This window comes from Vipera berus (assembly GCF_964194415.1).
Source record: "Vipera berus genome assembly, chromosome: 4".
In the NCBI taxonomy this organism is placed as follows: Eukaryota; Metazoa; Chordata; class Lepidosauria; order Squamata; family Viperidae; genus Vipera; species Vipera berus.
This window is the reverse complement of record NC_138206.1, coordinates 59052342-59077554: the sequence shown is the minus strand read 5'-3', so window position 1 is coordinate 59077554 and position 25213 is coordinate 59052342. Positions and strand designations below refer to the sequence as shown.

General features: G+C 39.9%; 2 protein-coding genes across 2 annotated transcripts in view; both read left to right on the top strand.

Annotated features, from left to right (window-relative positions):
- DNMT3L (DNA methyltransferase 3 like) overlaps positions 1-5458 on the top strand; it is a gene marked incomplete at both ends in the record, with an annotated part of 50752 nt that extends 45294 nt beyond the window's left edge. The window contains 3 exons of the mRNA XM_081326366.1: positions 925-1064; positions 2770-2855; positions 5314-5458. Of these exons, the coding sequence (XP_081182492.1) occupies positions 925-1064; positions 2770-2855; positions 5314-5458 (371 nt within the window). The remainder of the gene's footprint in view (positions 1-924; positions 1065-2769; positions 2856-5313) is intronic.
- A 5173-nt stretch (positions 5459-10631) lies between these two features.
- On the top strand, positions 10632-25160 carry ICOSLG (inducible T cell costimulator ligand). Its single transcript, XM_081326450.1, has 6 exons — positions 10632-10887; positions 12468-12508; positions 14769-15113; positions 17237-17506; positions 19627-19785; positions 23272-25160. Exons 1-6 carry the CDS (start codon positions 10868-10870, stop codon positions 23304-23306), a joined length of 870 nt encoding a protein of 289 aa, XP_081182576.1. The 5' UTR covers positions 10632-10867; the 3' UTR covers positions 23307-25160.
- The last annotated feature ends 53 nt before the right edge of the window (positions 25161-25213 follow it).

Here is a 25213-nt window from a genome sequence, read left to right as displayed (position 1 = left end):
TAGGCCAATATTACATTTTATCAATTTAAGAATTTTAATACGCACTTCTCTGGTATCACTGCCATAAGCATAACTTGAAATTCACACTACTGTATAGAACTATGGCTGACATGAATCAATTACTAGTAATTCAACAACTTTCCCCTTTTGTAGGTATAGTCAATTATTCTAATTTATACAAGCTGCATCCTAACCATACTGCTTACGGAATTCTGGGAGTTAAAGTCCACACATCTTAAAATTCCTAAGTTTGAAAAACACTGCTGAAAGGATTATTTTAGCCACTGACATTTGTGGCAGTAGCCAAAGAGCTAGATGGTGTAACTTCTTGCTACTTCCCGATCCATCATTTATAATCATCAAAATTGGGAGTGGTTGCTGGATCACCAATCTACATACATAAAACGTAACATTACAGGTAGTCCTTGATTTATGACCAGTCAACAAAACACTTTAGGCTGTTGTAAAATGTATTAACTCCTGTGGTCACATGACTGTATTCCAGGTACTTGTCAACATTTATGACAGCTTGTAGCATGTCACAGTCATGTGACTAGAATTTGTGACTTTTTTTTAACAGTTTCTGGCATTTTTGTGTTTCCAAATTTACAGCCAGATGATTTACTTAATGATTGCCCTAAAAGCAGTTATAAAATAAGGTTTGATCAAGTGGGTGCTTGACTGATTTACAGCCAACATGACTTACAACTGAAATTCTAGCCCCAATTGTGGTCATTATGTGCCAGTGAATTCCTGATATGAGACAACTTCCTAACTGACTGTTGTTGAAAAGGTCCAAACTTCTGGACAACTGAGAACAATGTGTAGTATCTATAACTTAAATAAAGTGTAATTTATTTTTAGAAACCATTTTCAAAAGCTACTTACTGTACAGACAAACTATTTTCTTTCTTTCTTCCAAAGCCTGGTATTTTTACCAATATTTTCGTATACTTCAGTATGGAACTCCTGAAGAAAAAAATAAAAAGCCATTTTTTTGGCTATTTGTAGACAACATTGTCTTGGATGAAGAAGAGAGAGATGCAGCTTCTCGCTTTTTTCAGGTTAGTTGGAAATAAGTTGCTATTGAGAAGTGAATGAACTGAGTTTGCATTACTTATTTAAATTCCTAACATTCATGTAAATTTTTACTGGAGCAATACAAAATAGGATATTGGCTCTGCATGCATCCCTGACATATCCAGGAGAGATTTCAATACATCCTGTTGGCATCCAAAATGAAACTCGGATGCACAAACATGTGATTACAGCAAGCTTGCATTAAAGATGATTCCCAATTTATTCCCAAGCCTCATATGAAATGGTCCTGGAAAGCAGGACCATTCCATTATGTGGGAATCTGCAGACCTCACGCAGCTTCCCAGTTGATCCAAGGTCTTCTCCCATGATAAAATCACCACAGGCTCAGAGCAAAATGGTAGTTATTTATTCCTTTTAGTGGTCTGCTTTTTTCATATTAACTGAATATTGATTCATTGGTTACAACAGGAATTGACTGACCAACTTGTTGCCTGAGCCTGACATTGTGGGCTGAGAGAGACTGGCCCAAAGTTACTCAGCTGGCTTTCATGCCTACATCAGAACCAAAACTCCAAGTCTCCTGACTGAATTAAACTAAATTGCCTACAGGTAGTCCTTGACTATAATGCAGGCTGCCTAATACAGTCACAAGTCATGACATTCATTAAGTGAGGTGCCCATGTAACCACCTCACTTAATAACTCCAATCCCATTGTGGTTGTTAAGAAACTGCATGGGTTAAGTGTAGCATGGGGAGGCCTTGGGAGGCCTAGTACTGGCCCAGACCTGCACTGCAGCACCTCCCCAACTTACCCATGGGCTGCTCCTGGCTGACATGTGGCCTGCTCCTCTGTATAGGGAGGCTGAAGGATGGATTGCTGGAGCTCCAGAAATTATGCTTGAGGAGAGCTGGCCTGCGCTACCCTTCAGCCTTCCTGGAGGCTGCAGGGCACCACCCAGGCAGTGGGCGGCATTTTGCGGACAGCGCTACATGGCCTCCACTGTGAAAGTAGGTCATGAAGTGGAGCAGCTGCTTCTTGAAGATCTATCCAAAATTAGGCGACCAATCTGTGATGGGAGGGTGGGGAGGAAGTTGCGGTATCCAGTGGGGTGAGAAGCAGGTCCAAGGCCTGCAGGGACCCAGTGGGCAGGCCCAAGACCTTGCACAATGCAGAAGGATGGGAGAGGGGAAATAGGCAGGAGGGCACTGCAGCATCCCCGCAGTCAGTCATAATGGTGGGCATAATGCCAAATGCCCAAATTTTCTTCGTATGACCATGGGGGCACTGCAACAGCTTTAGACAGGGGTCATAAGTCCCTTTGTTCAGCAACGACATAAATTTTAACAGCTGGTAAATGAATAACAGAGTGAGCGCCTGTTACTCGTCCCAGCTTCTGCCAACCTAGCAGTTCGAAAGCACGTAAAAATGCAAGTAGAAAAATAGGGACCACTACGGTGGGAAGGTAACAGCGTTCCGTGTGCCTTTGGCGTCTAGTCATGCCGGCCACATGACCACGGAGACGTCCTCGGACAAACGCTGGCTCTTCGGCTTTGAAACGGAGATGAGCACCGGCCCCTAGAGTTGGAAACGACTAGCACGCATGTGCGGGGGAACCTTTACCTTTACCTTAAATGAATAGTCATAAGTCGAAGACTTCCCATAGTTCTGTATAATGTGGAATGGTCATCATTCTAATGTTTCAGGCATAAATATGTTTGTTTTACAGATGGAAGCAGTTCTCAGATGTAAACAAGATGATGGCAATGTCCAGAATGCAGTGCACATCTGGAGCAACATTCCATCTGTTAATAGGTGACTAACTTAGCATATTCTTTTAAACCTGAATTAATGTACAGTGTTGTAAGTAATTTAGGAAATCCTCAGCCTCCTTAATAGATCTTTGCTTTTTTTACTATTAAAAAAGCAATAACAAATTTGCAATAATGAATTTTCAGAATTAGAGACAGCTAAGGTTCCTGGATTTGTGCATACCTAAACTGGAAGGTTGTTAAATACCATGAATCACAGCACTCCCCCTCATCTTCTAAACAGCAGGACAGTGTAGTCTAAGATGTTTGGTCCCCTTCAGATATTTTGCTGAATTGCTGTGCCTTTTATTCCCAGGAACTATATAGCTATTGGTCAATGCACCAGGGGAATCTAGGTAATGTTTCATGTGAACTCTCACACAAAACTTATCATTTGATGATAAAGTCACATTCCAGTGTAAATTAATTCCTACAATACATCCGTGGGTGGGTAACTTTTGCAACAACAGTTAAATAATTTACCAATGCCATTATAAAGGATGATTCCAGGAGTGCTTTAGCTGACTGTCAAGTAAATTTATTGCAGCCAAAGTGCATATACAGTAGCTATTGGTATTTTTGAGATTTTGCAGTTATTCTCCAAATATGTGTCATATGACTATACAGCATTAGCAAGAAAAAGATGAACCAATGTAGTTAAATTTGTATTATTATCTTTATTAAATATAATTTAGCTCTCCGCATTTCAATTTTATGAGAACTACAGTATAATTTCTCTAAAGTAAGAGATATAAAATGAGACTAAACAGCAGGGTACAATATTGTTTATAATAAATAATATTTGAAAATATGAGTCAACTAGCCATTTTCGTTTTTAGGAATTCTGGCTACAGTTTGGCTTGGTTTTTCTATCATAGGTCTCTCTAATAACCAAGGGCAATGTTTGCTCTCTATTTTTTTTATTTGATCCCTAAAATAGAAACCATATGTATAAAGGTGTATAAGTAGTCCTTGACTTATAATAGTTTATTTAGGGACCTTTCGAATTTACAATACCACTGAAAAAAGTGACTTATGACCGTTTTTCACATTTACGACATGTTGCAGCATTGTGATCAAAATTTGTGATGCTTGGCAACTGACTCATATTTATGATGGTTGCAGTGTCCTGGGGTCATGTGATCACCTTTTGTGATCTTCTGACTAGCAAAGTCAAGGGGGAAGCCAGATTCATTTAACAAACATGTTACTAACTTAACAATTGCAGTGATTCATTAATATCTGTGGCAAGAAAGGTCATAAAATTGGGCAAAACTCACTTAACAAATGTCTCACTTAGCAACAGAAATTTTGGGCTCAATTGTGATCGTAAGAAGAAAACTACTATGTTTTCCCCAAAATAAGACCGGGCCTTTTTTTTGCCTCCAAAAGAGGTACCAGGTCTTATTTTATTTATTTATTTTATTTATTTATTTATTTTAATTCCATTTATATCCTGCCCTTCTCCGAAGACTCAGGGCGGCTTACAAGCTTAGCAGTAGCCTTCATTCTATGTATATGCCTGCTTATTAGGGCTTTCATACACCCCCCCAAGCGGCATTATTACAAAGTCAGCTTAATTGCCCCCAACAATCTGGGTCCTTTTCAGGGGAGGGGTGCGTTTTCCATTCACCTTCAGCACCGACAGCCCACTCAGCTGGCCCACGTCTTCTGTGGCCGAAGGAGCAGCTTCATTTTGCAGCTGAGAATGGAGCTCCGGCCTGCATTTCACAGTCAGGCCTTTCCAGAAGGCCTCTGTAGCCGATAACCAAGCAATAAATTGAATCCATAGCTCGGTACTCGGCTGCAGTGGCCTTCCGGAAAGGCCTCTGACTCCAAAATGCAGGCCTGGGAACACTGCAGAAGAAGTGGGATGGCAGAGAGTCTGGCTGCAAAGTAAGTGGGTGCGGGGTGCTTTGGGCAGCTCCACCCTCTCACCTCTGCCCTAGTTTGATTTTAGTTGTATTTCTCTCCCCAAAACTAGGGCTTATTTTTGGGGTAGGTCTTACTTTCGGGGAAACACGGTACCTATACTTTATTCAAAAAATACAAAGGAGAAAGGAGAAAGAATTTCATTTACAATATTTGGAAAGCCACCTTTTTTTAGCCAGAGAAGTTCTGTACTTTTAACATATGCAAAACTGAGTGGGAACATGGAAGAAGGGGGAAAAAATTCTACCTATCATTTTGGTATCCAAAACATAATTTTGTCATGGATTTGGCATCAGCATCTTTAAATGTGGAACTATATTCTGTATTCCACAAAGAGGCCTTGTAAGATCTCCAAAGGTAAAATGGCCCAAATAGAAAACAGGATAATCCTTTATGTTAGGTTGAAATGAAAATGTAAGTGAAATGCTGAACAGCCCACTGAAAAAAATGTAGATTTTTTTTTGTGTATGTGCTTGCTTGCCTGACTGTTTTTGTTGTTGTTACATAAATGTTTTCTAATTCATTTCTAGCAAATATTCTGCTTCAGCACTGAACATGGATTTATCTCTCTTGGCAGAGAACATTTGCAGATCTAGAATTTTCTCTCAACGTCCAGCTACATTGATTAGGGAGTTTTTTGTTCCTTTGAAAGACTATTTTAGGGCCTTTTCATAAGCCAATCTTTTGCCTTGAATCCAAAGCAAAGGAAACCACTGCAGTGTGACCTTTAAAGAGTATCTTGCTTTGTAAATGAAATTATGTTCAGTATGAAGATAATTTTCAGTATTTTTCTATAACCATTATGCTCATGCTGAACATAATTTCATCTCCAGATTCATTCGCATCAAGCTACTGATCAAGCTCTTCTTCCTCTAATCTATTCGTAATATGGTTTAAAAACATTTATAGGCAATCTTATTGCTTGCTTTTTAATTTTAAATTTCAGTTTAAATGGTTTTTCATTCCACATAATTACAAACTATGTGTTCCTTTTTTGGGAAGTTACAGTGCATAATTTCATGCTGAATATATTTAAGTTAGTAAATGTAGGTTTAAATTTTAAAATGCAAAAGATAGAAACAGAATAGCCTGATAAACATATAGAAATATCATAATTCATTCTTTTTTCTTTTTTTATTTTGTCTTCTATATATATTTAATAATGCTAAGTTTTGTTTGATCCTATATAAGTTAGAGAGTGATGGATTTTAGAATTTATAGTTGTTAGTATATGGTTGTTTATGATTGCTTTTTTATATATATATACCTTGTATTTAGCTCTGGGAAGTCCGGGGGGGGGAGGGGGGTTGGGGGGAGGTGGGGGGGGAGGAGGGAGGGGGGGAGGGGGGGGAAGGGGGGAGGTAGGGAGGGGAGGAGGGAGGGGGAAGGGGGTTTTTTAAAGGAAAACTGTATTTTTAAAACTTTTCAATAAAAAAAAAAAAAGAAATATCATAATTCATGATTCCAAATGTCTCATAAGTAGAATAAAAAGGGAAATGACCAATGATAAACAATGAAAAGATAATACTTACGTTTATATATATATATATATATATATATATATTATTTTGATGGTTTTTCTAAATAACTACGGTATTTGTAGTAAAATGTTTTCTGGTCTTAAGATAATTTAATTCTTTATGTAGATTCCCATAGAAAATAACTATCTATAAAGCTTGTGAAATCTTGTCATATTATTCTAAATTCTCTTGAAAGAGGACTCATGCTTACTGAATATCCTCCTAACTATAGCATGAATATACCCGGTAATCTTTTTATATACATTTCTTTGTGACACCTCTTTCAGCTCAACCCTAGTCTACACCTTAAATTTGTCTTTAGCTTTATTATTTTAAAAGGAATGCTTTTCCTCTTCTCCTCACAGAAATTTTGGTATGACATGATCTAAGCCATTTAGTCAACAATATGGATCATGATGGGTCTATTGTTTAGAATAGTGTGGGTATTTATCTTCCCATTGGTTGCTGGGCACTGCACATTATGACTTTTGAATTTTGCTGCAGAAAAAACTAAACAATTGGCTTTTGCAGAAGCATCTGCCTATACATAGTGGCTAATTTGTACTTTCCATAGATTTTTACCAGGTCTTATCCAAGCTCCTTATAAACACAGGCATAGCAGTCTTTTGAAAGAATGCCAGACCTGCATTAGAAAACTTAGAAAAATCCCAATCATTTGCTACACAAGTTGGATTTAAACTGCAAAAGACAACCAGATCTTGTATTGTTGCCCCTATCATCTATGAGTATCTTATAGATTTTCCATTGCTTTTGCTATAAGTGGCGTTACACAACCAGTTTCAACTTGGATGAAGAGGGTCTGTTTTGCCTATGCCACATTCAACATGTATATGGTGTGAGTCACCACTACTCAGTACCTGTATTACCATTTGCAGCACTTGGTTGAGGAGAGAGCTTGTTATGAATCATTCCTTCTAGCTCTATCCAGCCCATTTCTCCACACCAGTTAGTTCAAGCCACACATCATAGATGAAGAGGAATTGTAGGATGATGTGTGAGAGAAGAGGAGAAAGTACTGTGTCCCTAATGCTCCTTAGACCTTTCTCACATCTAGGATCTGCCCATTAGTCTATTTCTGAAGATGGGAATTGTGGTTTTTAAGAGTACATGTGCAGGCATATACACAGAATGAAGGCTATTGCTAAGCACATTGATTTGTGCTTTAGATTGTAAGCCGCCCTGAGTCTTCGGAGAAGGGCGGGATATAAATGGGATTAAAAAAAGTAGTGTGTCAGTCGTACTACTCTTTTCACAGGGTTTCATTTTATTTCAAAAGAGCACTAAATTTCCTTTCAGAAATATCAATATCAAATATCACAGGTATCAATTAGATCAGGGGTCCCCAACCTGTGGGCCATGGTCCACTACCAAGCTGTGCCACTAGTGCCGCACTGTGGAATGTGAAAATGGGACACTGTGGGGATGAGAAAATGGATGCCACACCTTGGGGTGTGAAAATGGGATGCCACCTCGAAAACGGAACACTGCATAGTGCTCTGTTTCTGCGCCCCACAGTGCAGTAGTGCCAGTTTTTGTGCCCCGAGGTATGGCGGCATCCCATTTTTGCACCCTGAGGCACGGCATTAGCCTGTTTTTGCGTGACACGGCATCCCATTTTTGCACCCTGAGGCACGGCATCAGCCTGTTTTTGCGTGACACGGCATCCCATTTTTGCACCCCAAGACATGGCATCGGCCCATTTTTGTGCCCCGCAGCATCCTGGTTTTGTACCCTAAGGTGCGGTGTCAGCCCATTTTTGTGCCCTGCAGCACTCTGTTTTTGCCCCAGCCCAGCAGCAGCCCATTTTTGCACCACACAGAGCGGCATCCTGTTTTTGTGCGCCGCAGCGCTAGCATGAGGGGGGGTGCGCACACACGTGCACACACTGGCCAGCCTGTCCCATGGCCCAGTGGCCAGCAGCCCACCTTACCAGGCTGCAGCCCACAGGACCCCTGCTTTAAACAATAAGTAATCTTTTTTACAACTGAAGGAATTTGATTTAAACCATTGTTTTTAGTCAAAAGTTGAAATTAAATATTCTATTATTTGTAGCATATTTCTTTTTATGATTTGTATTCTATGCCTACTTGGACAGTTAAGAATGGGTATGAGTAAATGCTCCTGAGATCTTTGCAATGAACAACATATATGCATTAATGATCTTAGTTGAGAAAATGCATATATCCTAGAAATGAAGGGCACCAATGTGCCACCCTTCAGGTGAGTAGGCTACACCTGTCACCAGCTGTTACTATGAGAACTATAATGCAATACATGTGAAGAGAACAATGTTGGTAATGTTTCATTGTTTTAAGACTGAGTATTTAAAGATGTCTTTATTATGTGGCTATATCAACTTGCAAGGCCTGGGAGTGTAGAGGTAACCCACACAATTAGCCTGTTATTGAGGAAGGTACTATATTTGCCACAATAAAACATTGTGTATGGATCTCCTATGGCAGCGTTCCCCAAGCTTTTCTGCTTGGCAGATCTGCAGGGGGGGGGGCAGGAGGGAGGGGATGGTTCTGCACACGCATGCAGCTCCATTTGCATGAGCAGAGGGCACCTGCGCCCATCTGTACACATATCATGTTTCTAACGAAATCTTTTCTAATCACTATTCTAGATTATTTAGAAAATAAGACTTTTGTATTCCTATGATTTGTTAAACTGAAGAAGGAAATTTAACAAAACTAAAGGAGGATTTGTGGCAATTTTTTATTTAGGAAGACCTTGATTTCTATTAGTATCTTACAGACCAAGTATCCTGGTCACAAAGCAGTACTTTTATCACATAAACAGCACATACGTTTCCATCCTCTCAGCTTATCTACCATTAAGTGAAAAATTATTAGATATATGTGCAGTTTTACAGAGACGCTATACTATCTATGACTAGAATTCAAATTAGCAAGTCACAATCTGGTGCGCAGTTAAAATGTAATGAATCATCTTGCAATCTAAATTAAGCAGGGGAAAGGGAGATGTGTTAAAATGCATCTCTTTCCATAAAACTATGCAAACAAGTATTGCTGGTAAACAAATGCTAATTATTTTGTTCTCTGTGTTCTGGAAATTGGGGGGGAGAGATAAAAAAAATGCCAGCTTGAAGCTTCTTGAGAGAAATTCTCAAGACAGTCACATCTCTGAGTCTCAGTCCACTTGATCCAGTCAAAAGATAAAAAATACACTACACGGTATAAAATACAGTGACCTTTATTCCCCCTCCCATTACTTGGGAGGCCGGTGTGTGGTGTTGTTGGTTCACATGGTGTGGTAGGATGGAGGGTTTGTTGTCACTGTGTGTTGGGGGGAGAGAGCACGGGGGGGGGGAGGCTCAGCTAATATCAATGTACACATGTTGTACTTTGACAATAAAGGTTTATTATATTATAATTGTTGGGGGCAATAAGCTGACTTTGTAATTAATGCCGCTTGGGGCCCCCCGAAAGCCCTAATAAGCAGGCATATACATAGAATGAAGGCTACTGCTAAGCTTGTAAGCCGCCCTGAGTCTTTGGAGAAGGGCGGGATATAAATGGAATTAAAATAAAAATAAATAAAATAAATTATTATTATTATTATTATTATTATTATTATTATTATTATTATTATTATTATTATTATTATTATTATTATTATTATTATTATTTTATTACATTTATATACCGCCCTTTTCCGAAGGACTCAGGGCGGTTTACAGGGTGATTAAAAAGCCAAAATGCAAAAGTTAAAAACAAATTTTTAAAAAAATTATATGTGTCCCTGCCTAAGTAAAACCCCAGTTAAAATAAGATGAATCCTCAGCCTGGGCCAGAGAGCTCGAAGAGCCAGGTCTTCAGGCCCCGGCGGAATGAACGGAGGTCGGGGGCAGTCCTCAGCTCCATTGGCAACTATTTATTATTATTATTATTATTATTATTATTATTATTATTATTATTATTATTATTATTATTACACACAGACCTTCCAATTTATAACACCCAAGCGTTTTAGTTTAGCTTCCAGTTTGCATCCAGTTTGCACCCAGCTCCATTGGCAACTATTTTTTTTATTATTATTATTATTATTATTATTATTATTATTATTATTATTATTATTATTATTATTATTATTATTATTATTATTATTATTATTATTATTATTATTATTATTATTATTATTATTATTATTATTATTATTATTACACGCAGACCTTCCAATTTATAACACCCAAGCGTTTTAGTTTAGCTTCCAGTTTGCACCCAGCCATCAGAAACCGGAAAGAGGGAAGAGAATGCTAATTCGACTGAAGACTAACGATTCGCCGTGGATTGGGAAGTCCTTAACTGCTTCGAGGCCCCTTCCCGCGACAGGCAAAAGGAAGCTGCTGCTTCCGGGGCGGTTTAGGTTTTTTCAGAGGTGGCGAGACTGGCGAGAATGCGGGCAGCTGTTTGGGGTCTGCGCTCCTCCGGGGCTGGCGGGGGCTGCGTGGGAGTCGCTGGCTAGTGGCTGAGGAGCCCCCGCCCTCCCTTCGCCCAGCTTTCGCAGACGCGGCCCGGTCATGGGAGGCCCCCTGGAATGGTGAGTAGAGAAGGAAGGTGTGTCTCAGGCAGACAGTAGTAGCAGCAGCAGCAGCAGCGGGGCGGTCAGGTATCAAACTCGGTTTTAAAGTGTGCTTAAGTAAAACCAACAAGTAGAGATGAGTATTTGCTGAGCTTAGAAGGCTTAGCAAACCAAAGAACTGCCGATCGGCCGAATGTGCAGGAGGAATCCGGGTCCCTTTTTTTTTTACCTGCTCCTGATAGCATGTTGTATATTTCTTGTATCTCTGCTGAGAAAGTCGAAGTAAATTCGGGGCATCACAAACGGTCAGGAGGGAAGCGGCAACCCCAAAGAAGAGGATTTGTATCAAAAATTCTGAACGGTGGATTAAGTTACTCTTAGTTGCCAGAAGAAGCCTTTATGGGACCGAATTCTGAACATATGGATAGACCAGACTACAGGTGATTGCTAATAATGAAGAAAAAGTGCGTTCTAAATAGCCATTCCTAAAGTGAAGGGATTTGTTGATAGGTTGGTATTTTAATACTCAACCCTGAAAGGTGTTATCCTTTTTTTTTTCTTGTGAGATGAAACGCTGATGTATCCAAATCGTGTCGTTTTTGTTTATGTAATGTGCTTTGATTTGGTGTGAGGTGTTTTGATTTGATATGACATGTGGTTAGCCACACAGCCCACGTGGTGCAGCGGTTACATTCATTTAATCCACTGAGTCCAAGCAATGTTTAATCCTGGGATTTGAATTAAAATTTGACAAAAATGATCCTCCAAGTATACCTCTATATGGAAATGGCAAAATATTAAAATAAAAATTGGAAAGTGGACTCAGAAGAATGTCATACACAATACTGTGTATATTAACTTATGTTTTTCTTTTCTCACACAAAGGCAATTTGTGGTAATGTATGAAGGGACGCGGTGGCTAAGTGGGTTAGGATGCTGAGCTTGTCGATCAGATGGTCGGCAGTTTGGCGGGTTGAATCCCGAGTGCTGCGTAACAGAGTGAGCGCCTGTTACTCATCCCAGCTTCTGCCAACCTAGCAGTTCGAAAGCACGTAAAAATGCAAGTAGAAAAATAGGGACCACTACGGCGGGAAGGTAACAGTGTTCCATGCGCCTTTGGCGTCTTGTCATGCCGGCCACATGACCACGGAGACGTCCTCGGACAAGTGCTGGCTCTTTGGCTTTGCAATGAAGATGAGCACCGGCCCCTAGAGTTGGAAACGACTAGTACGCATGTGCAGGGGAACCTTTACCTTTTTATGAAGCACAAATGCTGTATCAGCCTTTTTCTGGTTTGATATTACAGTTTTTCTTCTTATAGTGTTCTGTTTTTATTTTTGAATGGGCTGTTTATATATGTATGTATAGAAGCTGCCAAGATCATGTTTTATTATGACAGCATACATTTATGATTAATAAACAGAGAAAAGATGATAAAATAGTGAAAATAATGAGCTCAATTGGTTCACATCTTAGTCCTACTATTTATTATATGGCTTATGCTAAATCTTATTATACATTTTCCTCAATAGGTTGTGGAATTTTTAAAATTACGCATTCTAATTTTTTGAAATTTATGTTTTTTTATTTTATTTTAGCTTTGGACTCTTGGCCTTGTTTCTTTGTGTTTGGAGATCTGGTAAGTTATTACAATGTTAGGTTTATTCAACTATAAAGCAAGTTTTTAAACACTGTGTTAATGGAAATGATACAGCTATTTTGACTTCAGGGCAAATTATACAAAGGCAAGGAATTTTTAATCTGGTTGCCTGCATTATTCTAAATGCAATTGAACTATTAAATTAACTTTCCCTTGCTGTTAAATATTTTTCAACAAAATACTGATATTCTCAGGGGTTTTTTTCTTTAAATAATCTGAACCCCAATACACATATTAAGCAGATAATCAACAGACTGAAATCTCTACTGAAAAAAGGATACCTGCTCAGCTTAATTGTTTCTTGTTAAGAATTCAAGTCCATTCTTCCTTTAAATTTGCCATTATGTTTTCCTCATTTGCCCAAATGTGCTTGTATTGTTTTCATTATGTGTATGTTTTGTGCTGATATTTTAAACTATTAACTGCCCAAATTCACTGCTGCAAGACAGATGGCCATGTAAGCAAATCAATTAAATAATAGGTTTTTCAGCATGAACTGTAACCACTGAACAGAATGCACACAAAATGCATTGTCACATCCATTCCTTATAATCAGCTGCATAACAGCTCTCTATATAATTATGCAGAACAAATGAAATAAATGCAAATTTAAATACAGGAGCCAGTGACCTTTATTTTAATTTGTTTTATTTATTTAATTTCTATAGCCGCCCACCTCAACAAAATGACTCTAGGACTAGGTCATGGACATCATAAAAACCTAAAAAAATGAAAACAATACAAAATAAATACCCCGTATTTTCCGGCGTATAAGACGACTGGGCGTATAAGACGACCCCCTACATTTCCTGTTAAATTATAGGGTTTGGGCTATACTCGCCGTATAAGACTACCCCTCTTCCAACGCACACTAAATAAAAATTAAAAAACATCAGATTTGATTTTAATATGGTAATTTTAATTCAAATGCTTATGACATGCAGGTGCTTAGTAGGAAAACTGTCACTTATAAACATAAGGCTGTTTGTCATCAAACATGTAAACATAAAACAGTGCAAGTGGATTAAACAATAATAATATAATAATAATAATAATAATAATAATAATAATAATAATAATAATAATAATAATAATAATAATAATAATAATAGGTTGGAGGGGACCTTGGAGGTCATCTAGTCCAACCCCCTGCTAAGGCAGGAAACCCTATAAACCCTGTAAAAAATCACAGACTGCAGCTTCTTCTCCAATTGGTCCCGCTTTCCCTGCGCAGACTAAATGGGAGATCCGCTCCAGGTTTTCCAGCCAGCCCTGTCTCTAAATTTTCAGCACCCGGCGTATAAGACGACCCCTGACTTTTGAGAAGATTTTCATGGGTTAAAAAGTAGTCTTATACGCCAGAAAATACAGTATATATGGTCATCAAGTAAAACTGTTGCCACAGTTGTTAATATAGCCAAGTAATGGTGGCCGTTAACACACTTGTGGCCTCATACTCAGGACCCTGGGCATGCAGCTGGATCATCGGGGCTTATGAAAGGCCAATAGGGTAGGCATCATTCTAATCTCAGAAGGGCAGGAGCAGGACAAAAGGGCAAGAGAAGGCACTTTTTTTAATCCCCGCCAGCCAATATTGCTTGGATCATTGGATCCGTAACATGCCCAACCTGCCAAACCAAATTGTATGAGTGGAAACAACTGAGAGACGGTCCCCTAGATCAGCGGTCCCCAATCTTTGCAACCCGGCTGGGGGGGAAGAGGGAACTAGGCTTCACAAGCAGCAGGCTGGTGCACATGCAGCTCAACTCATATGAGTGGCGGGCTGGCGTGCACACACAGGTCAACTGCAAGTTCAGCTGCACACACATGTACCTGTGCTCCGCCCCGCCTCTTGCACAAGTTGAGCTGCATGTGTGCACGTATGCAGGCAGGCCTGTCACTCGTATGCAGGCCTGGCCCAGTTCTGAATAGGCCACTGCCTGGTAGTGGGCTGCAGCCCAGGGTTTGGGCTAGGTAACCCAATCCCAAGCATGAAGAATACCAGCAGTCAATGCAGCTCATGTAACAGTGGCCTTACATGTGTTGAATAGAGTTGAAGCTTTTAAATGTTCTTCAAGGGCAGACCCGTGTGCTTCTGAAGAATAAATAGAAATTTCAGGAGTGAAGAGAATCAAACACAAAGCTGAATCTGGAATAGTGACTTCAATTTTAATTTTGGGAAGATGGAAAGTAGATTATATGATGCAATGCATTTTTTGAATCTTCTTTCTCTTTATAGCTGAAACAGAAGTGATTGGCATAATAGGAAGCAGTGTTGAATTGCAGTGCTCTTATCCAGAAGAAGAATCATTAAACTACAATAGGATTCGAATATTGTGGCAAATAAAAGACAGGTTTTCATGCTTTGTAGCTGGCTATTTTCCTAATGAAAATATGGAAGAGCACCAGTGTGAAGAATTCAAACAACGGACTCTGTTAAATGAGCCAAAACAAGGCAGTGCTTCTTTGCAGCTGTCAAAAATCAGGATAGAAGATGAATTTATCTATGATTGTGTAATACAGAAAAATATAAGTGGAAAGTTTAAGCGCATTCACAATGAATCCATATCGCTCAAAGTGGCAGGTAAGGCCTTTTTCTTCTGAGCAAATACTTATGAATTGTTGTTTGATGGCCAGATAAGTTATTATGATAAAGATTGGGTTGAAATTTGTCCTCAAAGATAATTTTTTCTCAGCTTGCCAGTCCATAAAAAGAATTGGGTAAACAGTGGGAAATTTCTCGTGTGTCTAGCGGTGTACGGGCGAGCATTATCATGAACCAACACCACACTGGAAGTCAGCATGCCCCAACGCTTGTTATGGTTGGCACCACTTCCTGTGTGGTGTTGGTTCACAATAATGCTTTCCCACAAACTGCTAGACACACCCAAGAACCTTTGAAGCAGTTCTGTTGGGATGTTTTTGATCAGCCCCCCCCCAATCCAAATTTGGCGTCGAGTGTCTACTACTAAGGAATTTCAAACCTTGTAAAACGTTATGACAAGTGCCTCAATTTGAATGGCGATTATGTCAAAAAGTAATGTAATGTTGTAGTTTTCTAATGTGTATAATGAAAGTTTTGTATCTGCAAGTGTGTGTCATTGATAATCAAACGGAAGTTTATTTCCAAATTGCCCTCATTTAAAAAAGAGTGAATAAGGTGCTGGTTTTTCTACAAGCGCATTGAAGAGTTATTTTTCTGTCTTTCCTTCATCAACTCTGGTGTTGAAAAGACTATGAGCAAGCAGAAAATGAAAGTACAAAACTGCCTAAATAAATTAATACATTAATTAAATTTCAATTAATTAATAAATGTATTAATAAATTAATAAAACAAAGATAATTAAGTTAATCCCTGTACGACTAAAGAATGGAGATAAAGTATGTACTGAAACAACTGATGAACATGTAAATATATAATCGTTTATTCAGCAAAAGCATAAATTATTTTAATAGCGGTGGCTCAGTGGGTTAGGACGCTGAGCCTGTCGATCAGATGGTCGGCAGTTTGGCGGGTCGAATCCCGAGTGCCGCATAACAGAGTGAGCGCCTGTTACTCGTCCCAGCTTCTGCCAACCTAGCAGTTCGAAAGCACGTAAAAATGCAAGTAGAAAAATAGGGACCACTACGGTGGGAAGGTAACAGCGTTCTGTGCGCCTTTGGCATCTAGTCATGCCAGCCACATGACCACGGAGATGTTCTCGGACAAATGCTGGCTCTTCGGCTTTGAAATAGAGATGAACACCTGCCCCTAGAGTCAGAAACGACTAGCACACATGTGCGGGGGAACCTTTACCTTTACCTTATAACATTAAACAGTGCTTTAGTATGAAAAAGAGCACCATTGTGTGGAGGTGAAGTGCCTGTCTCCTTTTCAACTTCTACAGCTGTTTTGCAAAACTTTTGTATTTGTCAATAATGTGAAGGAAATATGTTCAAAACTCTTAAATGCTAATTGAGACTGGATGGTAGACATTGAAGACAATTCACTTCCTCACCACATCATTTTCTCCCTCTTGGTGACTGCATGGATTGCAAACACTTGTCCTTATGCTTGTGCTTAGAAGGTATCCTGCAGCTATCAATATGTATAGCAGATTATTCAGTCTTAGTAAAAGTTTTCTTCATGAGTATATCCCTTGCTGAATAATTTAAAGTTGTCTGCAATTGGATGGTTTGAAGATAACATGAACAACAATGATGCTGGAAAGGCAATCTCAAATATCCATTTTATAAATTATATAATGCCTACTGCCTTTTACTATAATTTATACAAAATTCTTGTGCCTCACATACTTAATTCTTTTTTACTCCAAACTCACCAAGGGGAAAAAAGGACAGAGTGGGTGCTGAAAGAAAGTGGGTGGGTCTCTTAATTTTGTACTCTATATTGTATATTTATGCTAGATGTGCCATTATGGATTATGCCTTGGAAATGGATGTGAGATATCAAACCCAATTGTGTGCTGTTTGGTAAATTTGACCACAGGGAATTAAAGGGGTTAATCTGGAAGACCTTCCTGTAAGGTTCCAGAGAACACCTTGTTCCCACCAAAATTTTGGTAGTATAATCTGATGAAGGAGGATATAAATTGTTATATTATCCAATTCTAAAACAATTTCTCTCCAGTGTTATACCTTTCCCAAAAGTGGCAGATAAAGTTGTGGGGAAGCCTGGCTATAAAATTAAAATTCTCTTTTTTCCAGCCAGTTATAGCAAACCAGTAATAACAGGCCCTGTGCAGCTCGGAGAAGAAATGATGTTTATGTGCAATTCAAGCCATGGCTATCCAGAACAAAGGCTTTATTGGGTAAATGAAATGGACAACAGCACCACGAACGTAACTGTGCAATTCACCAAAGAGTTTGATGGGTCTTTCAGTGTATTCAGTACATTGAAGATGAAAGTGGCTTCTGATATAAAGTTAGGATGTATAATTGAGCATAAGCAACTGCATCAAAATATTACTACTACATGTAAGTTGTTCCTCACAGTTTATGTCTTAGTTATTGTCCGTTGATATTTGTAAGGAAGAATTGATGTGTCAATATATTAAGCAAAACAGGAAAACATGCCAAATCTGGCTTCTGAAACTCTTTCAAACCACTTAATAAAGGCTATGAGACTTGGAAGATGGAAGAGAGCTCAGAGTAGCGGAAAGGCTACATTCCAAATTGCTGTCCAGTTGTCTCTTTCTTCTTGTTGTTGTTAGTTGCGAAGTCATGTCCGACCCATCGCGACGCCATGGACAACGTTCCTCCAGACCTTCCTGTCCTCTACCATCTTCTGGAGTCCATTTAGGCTCACACCTACTGCTTCAGTGACTCCATCCAGCCACCTCATTCTCTGTCGTCCCCTTCTTCTCTTGCCCTCAACCTTTCCCAGCATCTCTTTCTTAGGGATGCATTTTTCTGGAACATTCTCCATAGCCTGTCCTGATCCAGCCTATTTTTAACATAATTGTTCTTTTACCAGCTTCTCCTCCTGATACCAAATTTTATTCTATTCTGTTCAGCTTGTGGAAAGTTATCCTGCTGAAAGATAAGAATCCCAAGCCCTCTGACCTAAATTCTTCTCAATATTTGGTTGGGTTGTAAAGAGTAAAAATTGAATAAAAATTCAATTAATATTCCATAATTGGGTGGTTTAGTTGATTCAGAAGATGAAACTCGCCAGAATACTTTAACAGCTGTGCTGGGATGAATAACAATCCTCCTTCTTCTTGCATTATCTAAGTTCTACGTTGGAGCTGCCCTCGTGGCTATGACGGTCAATTCTATACTTCCATTTCTCTCCCCAACACAAGTCTCCAAAGCTTCCTTACTTGTTTGCTTCCTAAAAGTAGGACACTGCCTGTCTTGTCCTTGTGATCCTCTTGCAATATAGGGGATTTCCAGGTTGAGATTTTTTTTCAAGTAATGGAATTGCTTGAAGCATCCCAAGGATACCGTCCTCTATCTTTTAACTATTATGTTTTCTCAACAAGACTTGATTCTTTCGAACGGTAGAACCAGGACTTCTCCATCTGGAAGCATCCGGATTCTTTTATCCCTCCTTTTCCCATCATATCTTCATCACTTTTTCTACTGCCATCTGATTATTCAGTATTTCAAGCACTTCAGTTTCTCTTTTCTCTTTTACTTGGGGAAAGATGGTTTCTGGATATATTCTGCCCAACCAGCAGCAACAGCAGTAACACCCCCCATCTGTTTTCCAATGCTCTGACATAGAAATTTCAGTAAAAGGTTAGGATTGGAGAGAGAACAGATGATGTGGGAAAGGAACAATCAATTATTAAGCGCCATCATCAGCTTTAAGCAAAATAGAATAAGCAGGCAGGTAAGGTTTTTAATAATTGCTATCTTCCTAATAATAGTGTACTTGCATCATATGATTCAGGTATTTATATACTGGCTTTGAAGAGGTGCTTTACAACATGTAGGGTGGGATGCCCAAATTTACTGGGCTAATAAAAAAACCTGGGATTTAAGAACATGTCATGAGTACTTTCAGAAAATAACTGCCATGAACTGCGTGGCCAGTCACACACACACAAAAGGTACTAGCAGGTAAATTGGTGAAGTTACTCCTTGCCTTTCCCTCTGAATGCTAAAGATGATAGACAGATGGACACACAAGGGTGTAGCTACTACCATCACTTTTATGTTCAAAAATGTCCCTGAGGTTATGTGAGACTTAGAGGGCTGGTGCTTTCCTTTGCAATGGGGTAATGCCCCTTTAAATTTTTTTTTTTAAAGTGCATTATTTCATAATGATATGCTCAGCAGGCATAAAAAAAAATACTGTTAGCAATGTTGGATACTCGGGATTTATTAGCCTGTTATTGGGTGAATTATTTTAAAATTTGCTATTTGGAATTTTCCAAAACAGTTTCTGATCTGGTCCCATGTCGGGGAAGCAAGAATTCTGCTTGGGTATATGATTTACTAGTTTAGATATGGATAGAAAACTCTTGAATGATTCTTAATTTAATGTTGCTACTTTTAAAAGTTGTCTAGTGTGTAGTAACTGTAAACCAATAATGTTCGAAGATATTTTTTTTCTTCCTATCTTCCTTATTATTGTTCTTATTCAGATGATTTAAAGAATTCAACAAACAGTCCTATAATTTATAACAAACATCATGAAAGAGCTACAGCCTTCAGCATTCCTGTTGCTGTTTTCATAATTATAATTTTTATTGCATGCATAAGCTGGAGAAGATATAAACGTTCTCGTCAAACAACATATACTGGTAAGTATGCATACTTACATTTTTACAAAATTATGTTTAGGGTGAGTAGCCATAGCCAATCATGCAGCTTTCCATTTTTTTTCAATTTGCATGAGAGAACTTGCAAAAGTGAAGATGGTTGCCTGTTTAGATGTCCATGCAGATAGCAGACTGAAATTTAGGAAAAGATTAAGTCAGAAGCAGTACCCCATAGGAAGCAAGGAGGCAAGACTGATAAAAGTAATTATTTGGCAATGAGTTACAGGCCCTGTTCCTTTTCAACATGTGTTTTGACATCACACACAGTTTGCTGAAGGGGCAAAGTTTGCAACATGCCATTCACAGTACTACTTTATTTATTTATTATTTATTTGGTTTATATACCGCCCTATTCCCAAAGGACTCAGGGCGGTTTGCAAGGCAAAATTTAAAAACAATCCAATATAAAATTAAAATGAATTAAATTAAGTCTAGCCACAAAAATTAAATCACAATTTAAAAACATTAAACCCCTCAGTCCAGACCAGATAGCTCAAAGAGCCAGGTTTTTAGGTCCCGGCGAAATGAACGAAGGTCGGGGGCAGTCCGGAGTTCCGTTGGCAGTTGATTCCATAGGGCAGGCGCGCCCACAGAGAACGCCCTCCCCCTGTGGATCGCCCGTCGGCAATCCTTGACCGGCGGTACCCTGAGGAGGCCCTCCCTGTGGGAGCGCACAGGACGATGGGAAATTGACGCTGGTAGCAGGTGCTCCCTTAGATAATCCGGGCCCATGCCATTTAGGGCTTTATAGGTCATCACCAGCACCTTGAATCTCACCCGGAGGGCAACTGGAAGCCAATGCAGCTCGCGGAGAAGAGGTGTTACATGGGAGTATCGGGAGACTCCAATCACAACTCGCGCGGCTGCATTCTGCACCAGCTGAAGCCTCCGAGTGGTCCTCAGGGGCAGCCCCATGTAGAGAGCATTGCAGTAGTCTAGCCGGGAGGTCACGAGCGCATGGGTGACTGTGCATAGGGCATCTCGGTCCAGATAGGGCCGTAACTGGCGCACCAGGTGAACCTGGGCAAAAGCCCCCCTGGCCACGGCTTCTATATGATCTTCCAAACTGAGCCGTGAATCCAGGAGGACACCCAAGTTGCGGGCCCTATCAACTTTATTCAGACTACTGAAAACAAGGCCTATGGATACCACTGATCAGAGAGCTAAAAAGATCATACGTAACGTATGCTTTACTTCAGATCTTAAATGTTCAACATGGGGAGCAATTTCAGAATCTAACTCATCAATGGAAAGTTTACCTCAGTCCCAGTTTGCTTTCATCTTTGGATATAGAGAGAACTTTATTAAAAAAAATAGTTACATTTCTGCAAGAAATGTCCAAGATTTCTGCTTATTTAAAGGATCACTCACAGGAGAGATATATTTCAGTTTGGAGGAGTTGGATAAATTATATTGAAAACAAATATGGGACCAAAAAGTTCCATTTAGCTTATGAGTAGAATTTAGTGAGATATTGTTATTGTTAGTAGTTATGCTAAGAGAGAGTTAAAGCGCAGTACGAATTTGGTTGATTGTATATTGTGTAAATTTTTATTTAGAATATGATTGTTGTAACTATAATCCTGTATTTAGCTCTGGGAAGTGGGGGGGGGAAGTGGGGGGGTTGGGGTGGGAGGGATTTGGGGATATATTGTAAAATATTGTAAAACTCTTTAATAAAAAAAAATAGTTACAGTAAGAAGTAAAAAAGTAAAATGCTAGATTTATCTGAACTAGTCCAGGTGTATTTCCTGTGTGGTTGGTAGGAAGGACGCAAGAGTGATTGCAGGATGAATACCGACTGACCGGGAAGTGATCTGACCAAGCAAAAGGTTCATAATAATGTTCTCCAGTTTAAAACCATGTACCATTTGCCTTGAAGAAGTGCTAAGTTTAACATAGGACTGTCTGCACGAGTGGGGTTGAAAGAACCTGGGACAGCCAGGGAGGCCCTAAAATCTAGACCACACTGGACTCCATGTCCACAGCATATCCATATCCATAGACGCCATAGCAATGGCACAACTGTTCATATCTTCTCAGCCCTGATGTATAGAGGACTTCTTGTCTATATAAGCTTCCCTTTAGCCAGCAACAGCCTGAAGCTGTTGTGGCTGCCAGCAATCCAACCTATAAGGAGGGTTTCCCCGGTAGGAATCTACATCAGTTTACTGGCCCATTGTATTTCCCTCTATAGCAATTAAGACAAGAAGAAACAAATCACCTCCAGCTACAGTATTTGATCCCCCAGTGTTCCTTGAACCTTCTTGCCCTAGGTTTTCCCTGGGACCGTGGTTAACTCCCCTGCTTCTGTTCTGTTACTCTGGTGGGAGGTCCACCTACCACTCCCTGCTTCTCCCTTGTGGGTTATATCCACCCACCAGCTCTTCCACATTTCCTTCTACTTCTGAGTAACATCAACACTCCAGCATATTCTAACCACTTCCTCTCATTGAAGCTCATGGCTTCAACGCCCCCATTCCCAGCTGATGGACTCACAACTTCACGTGGTCAGATCATTTCCATATTCCAAAGGGCAACCCCCATCCCCGCTTCCAGGCTGGCTCAACTGGATCACTTTCCCTCCTTGACCCTGCACTTCAACTTTTTTTTCCCTGCCCACTGGGAAATGGCTGCACCGCTTTGGATTTGCTGTGGCAAATGCTACGGTTTTTCACACTTGCAGTTCTTCCTTCCTTCTTTTCTTCTGCAATTCTACTGCCTCCATTGTCAAGCGGCTGTGTCCACTTTCTTGCATCTATTAGACACAATCCATTTCAACACTCTCTTCTAATATTCTCGTATTTCATACTATCCACATCATGTCATGCTGGACACAAGAAGCATCAGACAAAAGCTAGCTAAACTGGTGGGCCCTGACAATTATAGTCAGCATGATATCTATAGAAAAGCAAGCTGGGGTCTTTAAAAGTGGAAATGTGTTTTGATCCAATTAAAAAATAAATGTGCAAAAGCTTCATACTTTTCAGGAGCTTCAATATGGCCCACCATATATATCCCCAATTCTCTGCCAGTCTCTAATTGTTGCTGCTGCTGCTGGCTTTTGGAAAAGTTGTCTTTCTGAAAAGGCCAATGACTGTGAAGACTTTCCACTCCATAACCAGAGCATCCAACGTTCTGTGTTGATATTTAGGAACCTTTAGAAGTGTAAGCCACCCAGAGTCACTTAGTTGAGTTGGGAGGCCATAGAAATTGAATAAAGAAACATTACAGTCTTCCCTTTGCAGCAATCTTCAGGCGGGTGAATTGCTTTAACTTCTTTCCACAGAAGACTTTATACTAAGATCATGGGACGGATGAAAGACAATTTAATATATTGATTGATGCTGGTGTGTCATCTTTGGGGCTGAAAAGGTTACATGCTCCACTAAGTGAATATCAGATTTAAGCAGTTCTCTTTTTTCTTATATACTATATATATATGAGTGTTTTATTTTACTTTTGAAGCTCCCATGGAAGTGGTAAATTTCCAGGGGGCATAGGTTCCTTGGAAAGAAATCAGATGACACTGCTGCACAACTTTGATGAATTCCCTCAAATATTGGACATAGTGTGCTCTATGAAACTGAAAACTGAACGTTCCCTGCAAGTAACAAAGTTTTAATGACATTCAGCTGAAAATGAACTGAAGCCGACTTTCATCTGCGTCTGCAACGGGTTGGAGATAAAGGCAACCTCCTGAATATGGTTTTTGACATGTAAGGTTTTTGGATCTCTGCATTTTCTGGTGTTTGTAATCCTTTACTGTTCTGACTCAACTGTGGGCAATTTCAACCTTGGCAGCATAAAGTTCAAACTTTGATAGCTTCCTTATGGTCATCCAATGCCGCTCCTAATTAGAAAGTCTAAAGACCATATTGGAGATTTCAGGGGCTTACAAGAGCTTACAGCATTTTACAAGTTGGATTTGTAAATTATGAATGTCATCATTGTTACAGATTATCTGGCAGAGTTCTCTCATTGATTTGGCACAAAGCTTTATCTGATTGACTACATTGCCATATCAAGAAATCTGTCTCTCAGTTCTCCAATTCCATATTGGATCATCCCAAGAGTGATCACTGTACCAACATTTTGGGGTTCCCGTTTTGGATATACACCATATTCCATCTGAAGATTTCCCAGAACAAATATAAACATCATGGACAAGTCAGATGAAGGACAAAATAACTCAAAAGGTGTTCCCGACGGGTGACAAGCCGGCAGGGCTTGACAGTCTCTCAGTGAGGCACTTCAGCTACATAGAACTATCCTAGATCAGTGTTCTCCAACCTTTCCAGGTTGGCGGTATGGTGCGGGCGGGGGAGGGGAGAGGGGAGAAGAGAGATAGTTTTGTGCGAGGGGGACTGTGAGCGCCAACCATGCAGCTTGCATGAGGGGGCTGCGACTACTGGCGCATGCCATTTGCCTGAGGGGCTTGCGAGCACTGGTGCACACCACTTGTGTGACAGGGCTGCGATTGCAGTGCATGCTGCGAGTGTAAGGGGGCTGCAAGCACCAGCACACTCCACTTGCGCGACGGGCTGCTCATGGGCACGCCTGCCCACCACTCACACGGCCTGGTTTACAAATAGGCCACGGCCCAGTAGTCCACAAATTGGGGACCCCTATTCTAGATGATAGGTCCCCCATCAAACTTTGCCATTTTATATTCATCTAGTTCAGCTTCTTCAGCCAACTCTACTAGTCCAACTAGTGATAACAGAAATCAGCGTTTTTTTAAACCAACCTTGGCTTGATAATGTTGGCCACACAGCCAAGAAACAACTAATTTCCTGCTTTAAAAGAATATTAAAAAAGGATCCTTTCTCCTACTCAACCCAGGACCTGCTCCTCTTCAAGAGGAAATCTGAATAGTTATTGCAGGCAAAGAAGAGGCAAGCTCTCATACAGTCTTGGAATCAACTAATTTCTGCCACTTATTCTAAGAATTCAGTTCTGTTTTGGAAACGCGTAACTCTTCAATCTGCACCCACTAATATACAAATTTCATCTTTCAATCCCACTTCAGTTTGGGAAGATCATTTCATTCTTTCTTCCAGGAAGAATTACCCCACCAAATAGGGAATTAGGCTATGAAGTTCATCTGTTCCCCTCCTAGCCTCCTCTTCCTCCGGCTCTAAAATTACACAAGCGATTGCACAGTTGAAACCAAACAAGCTCCAGCTTGATTTTACTTCAGCAGAGGCTATTTGAAACAACTTAAATTGGTGGATGCCCATTCTGAATTTCTTATTCACTTACACGTAATAATCATGCTAGAGTTCCTGATGTTTGAGACCTAATTTTGGTGATCTACAATAAAGGAGGCAGAGATTTAGCTGCCAGTCACCATTCCGTTAGCCTTCTCAATGTGATCAGTAAACTATATGCTAATTACCTATGTAAA

Excerpts from the sequence above, each read along its gene's own strand:
- ICOSLG (XM_081326450.1), top strand. The coding sequence starts at position 10,868 with ATGGGAGGCCCCCTGGAATG. Across the intron at positions 10,888-12,467 it reads ATGGGAGGCCCCCTGGAATG|CTTTGGACTCTTGGCCTTGT; the intron begins GTGAGTAGAGAA and ends ATTTTATTTTAG. Across the intron at positions 19,786-23,271 it reads TCGTCAAACAACATATACTG|CTCCCATGGAAGTGGTAAAT; the intron begins GTAAGTATGCAT and ends TTACTTTTGAAG.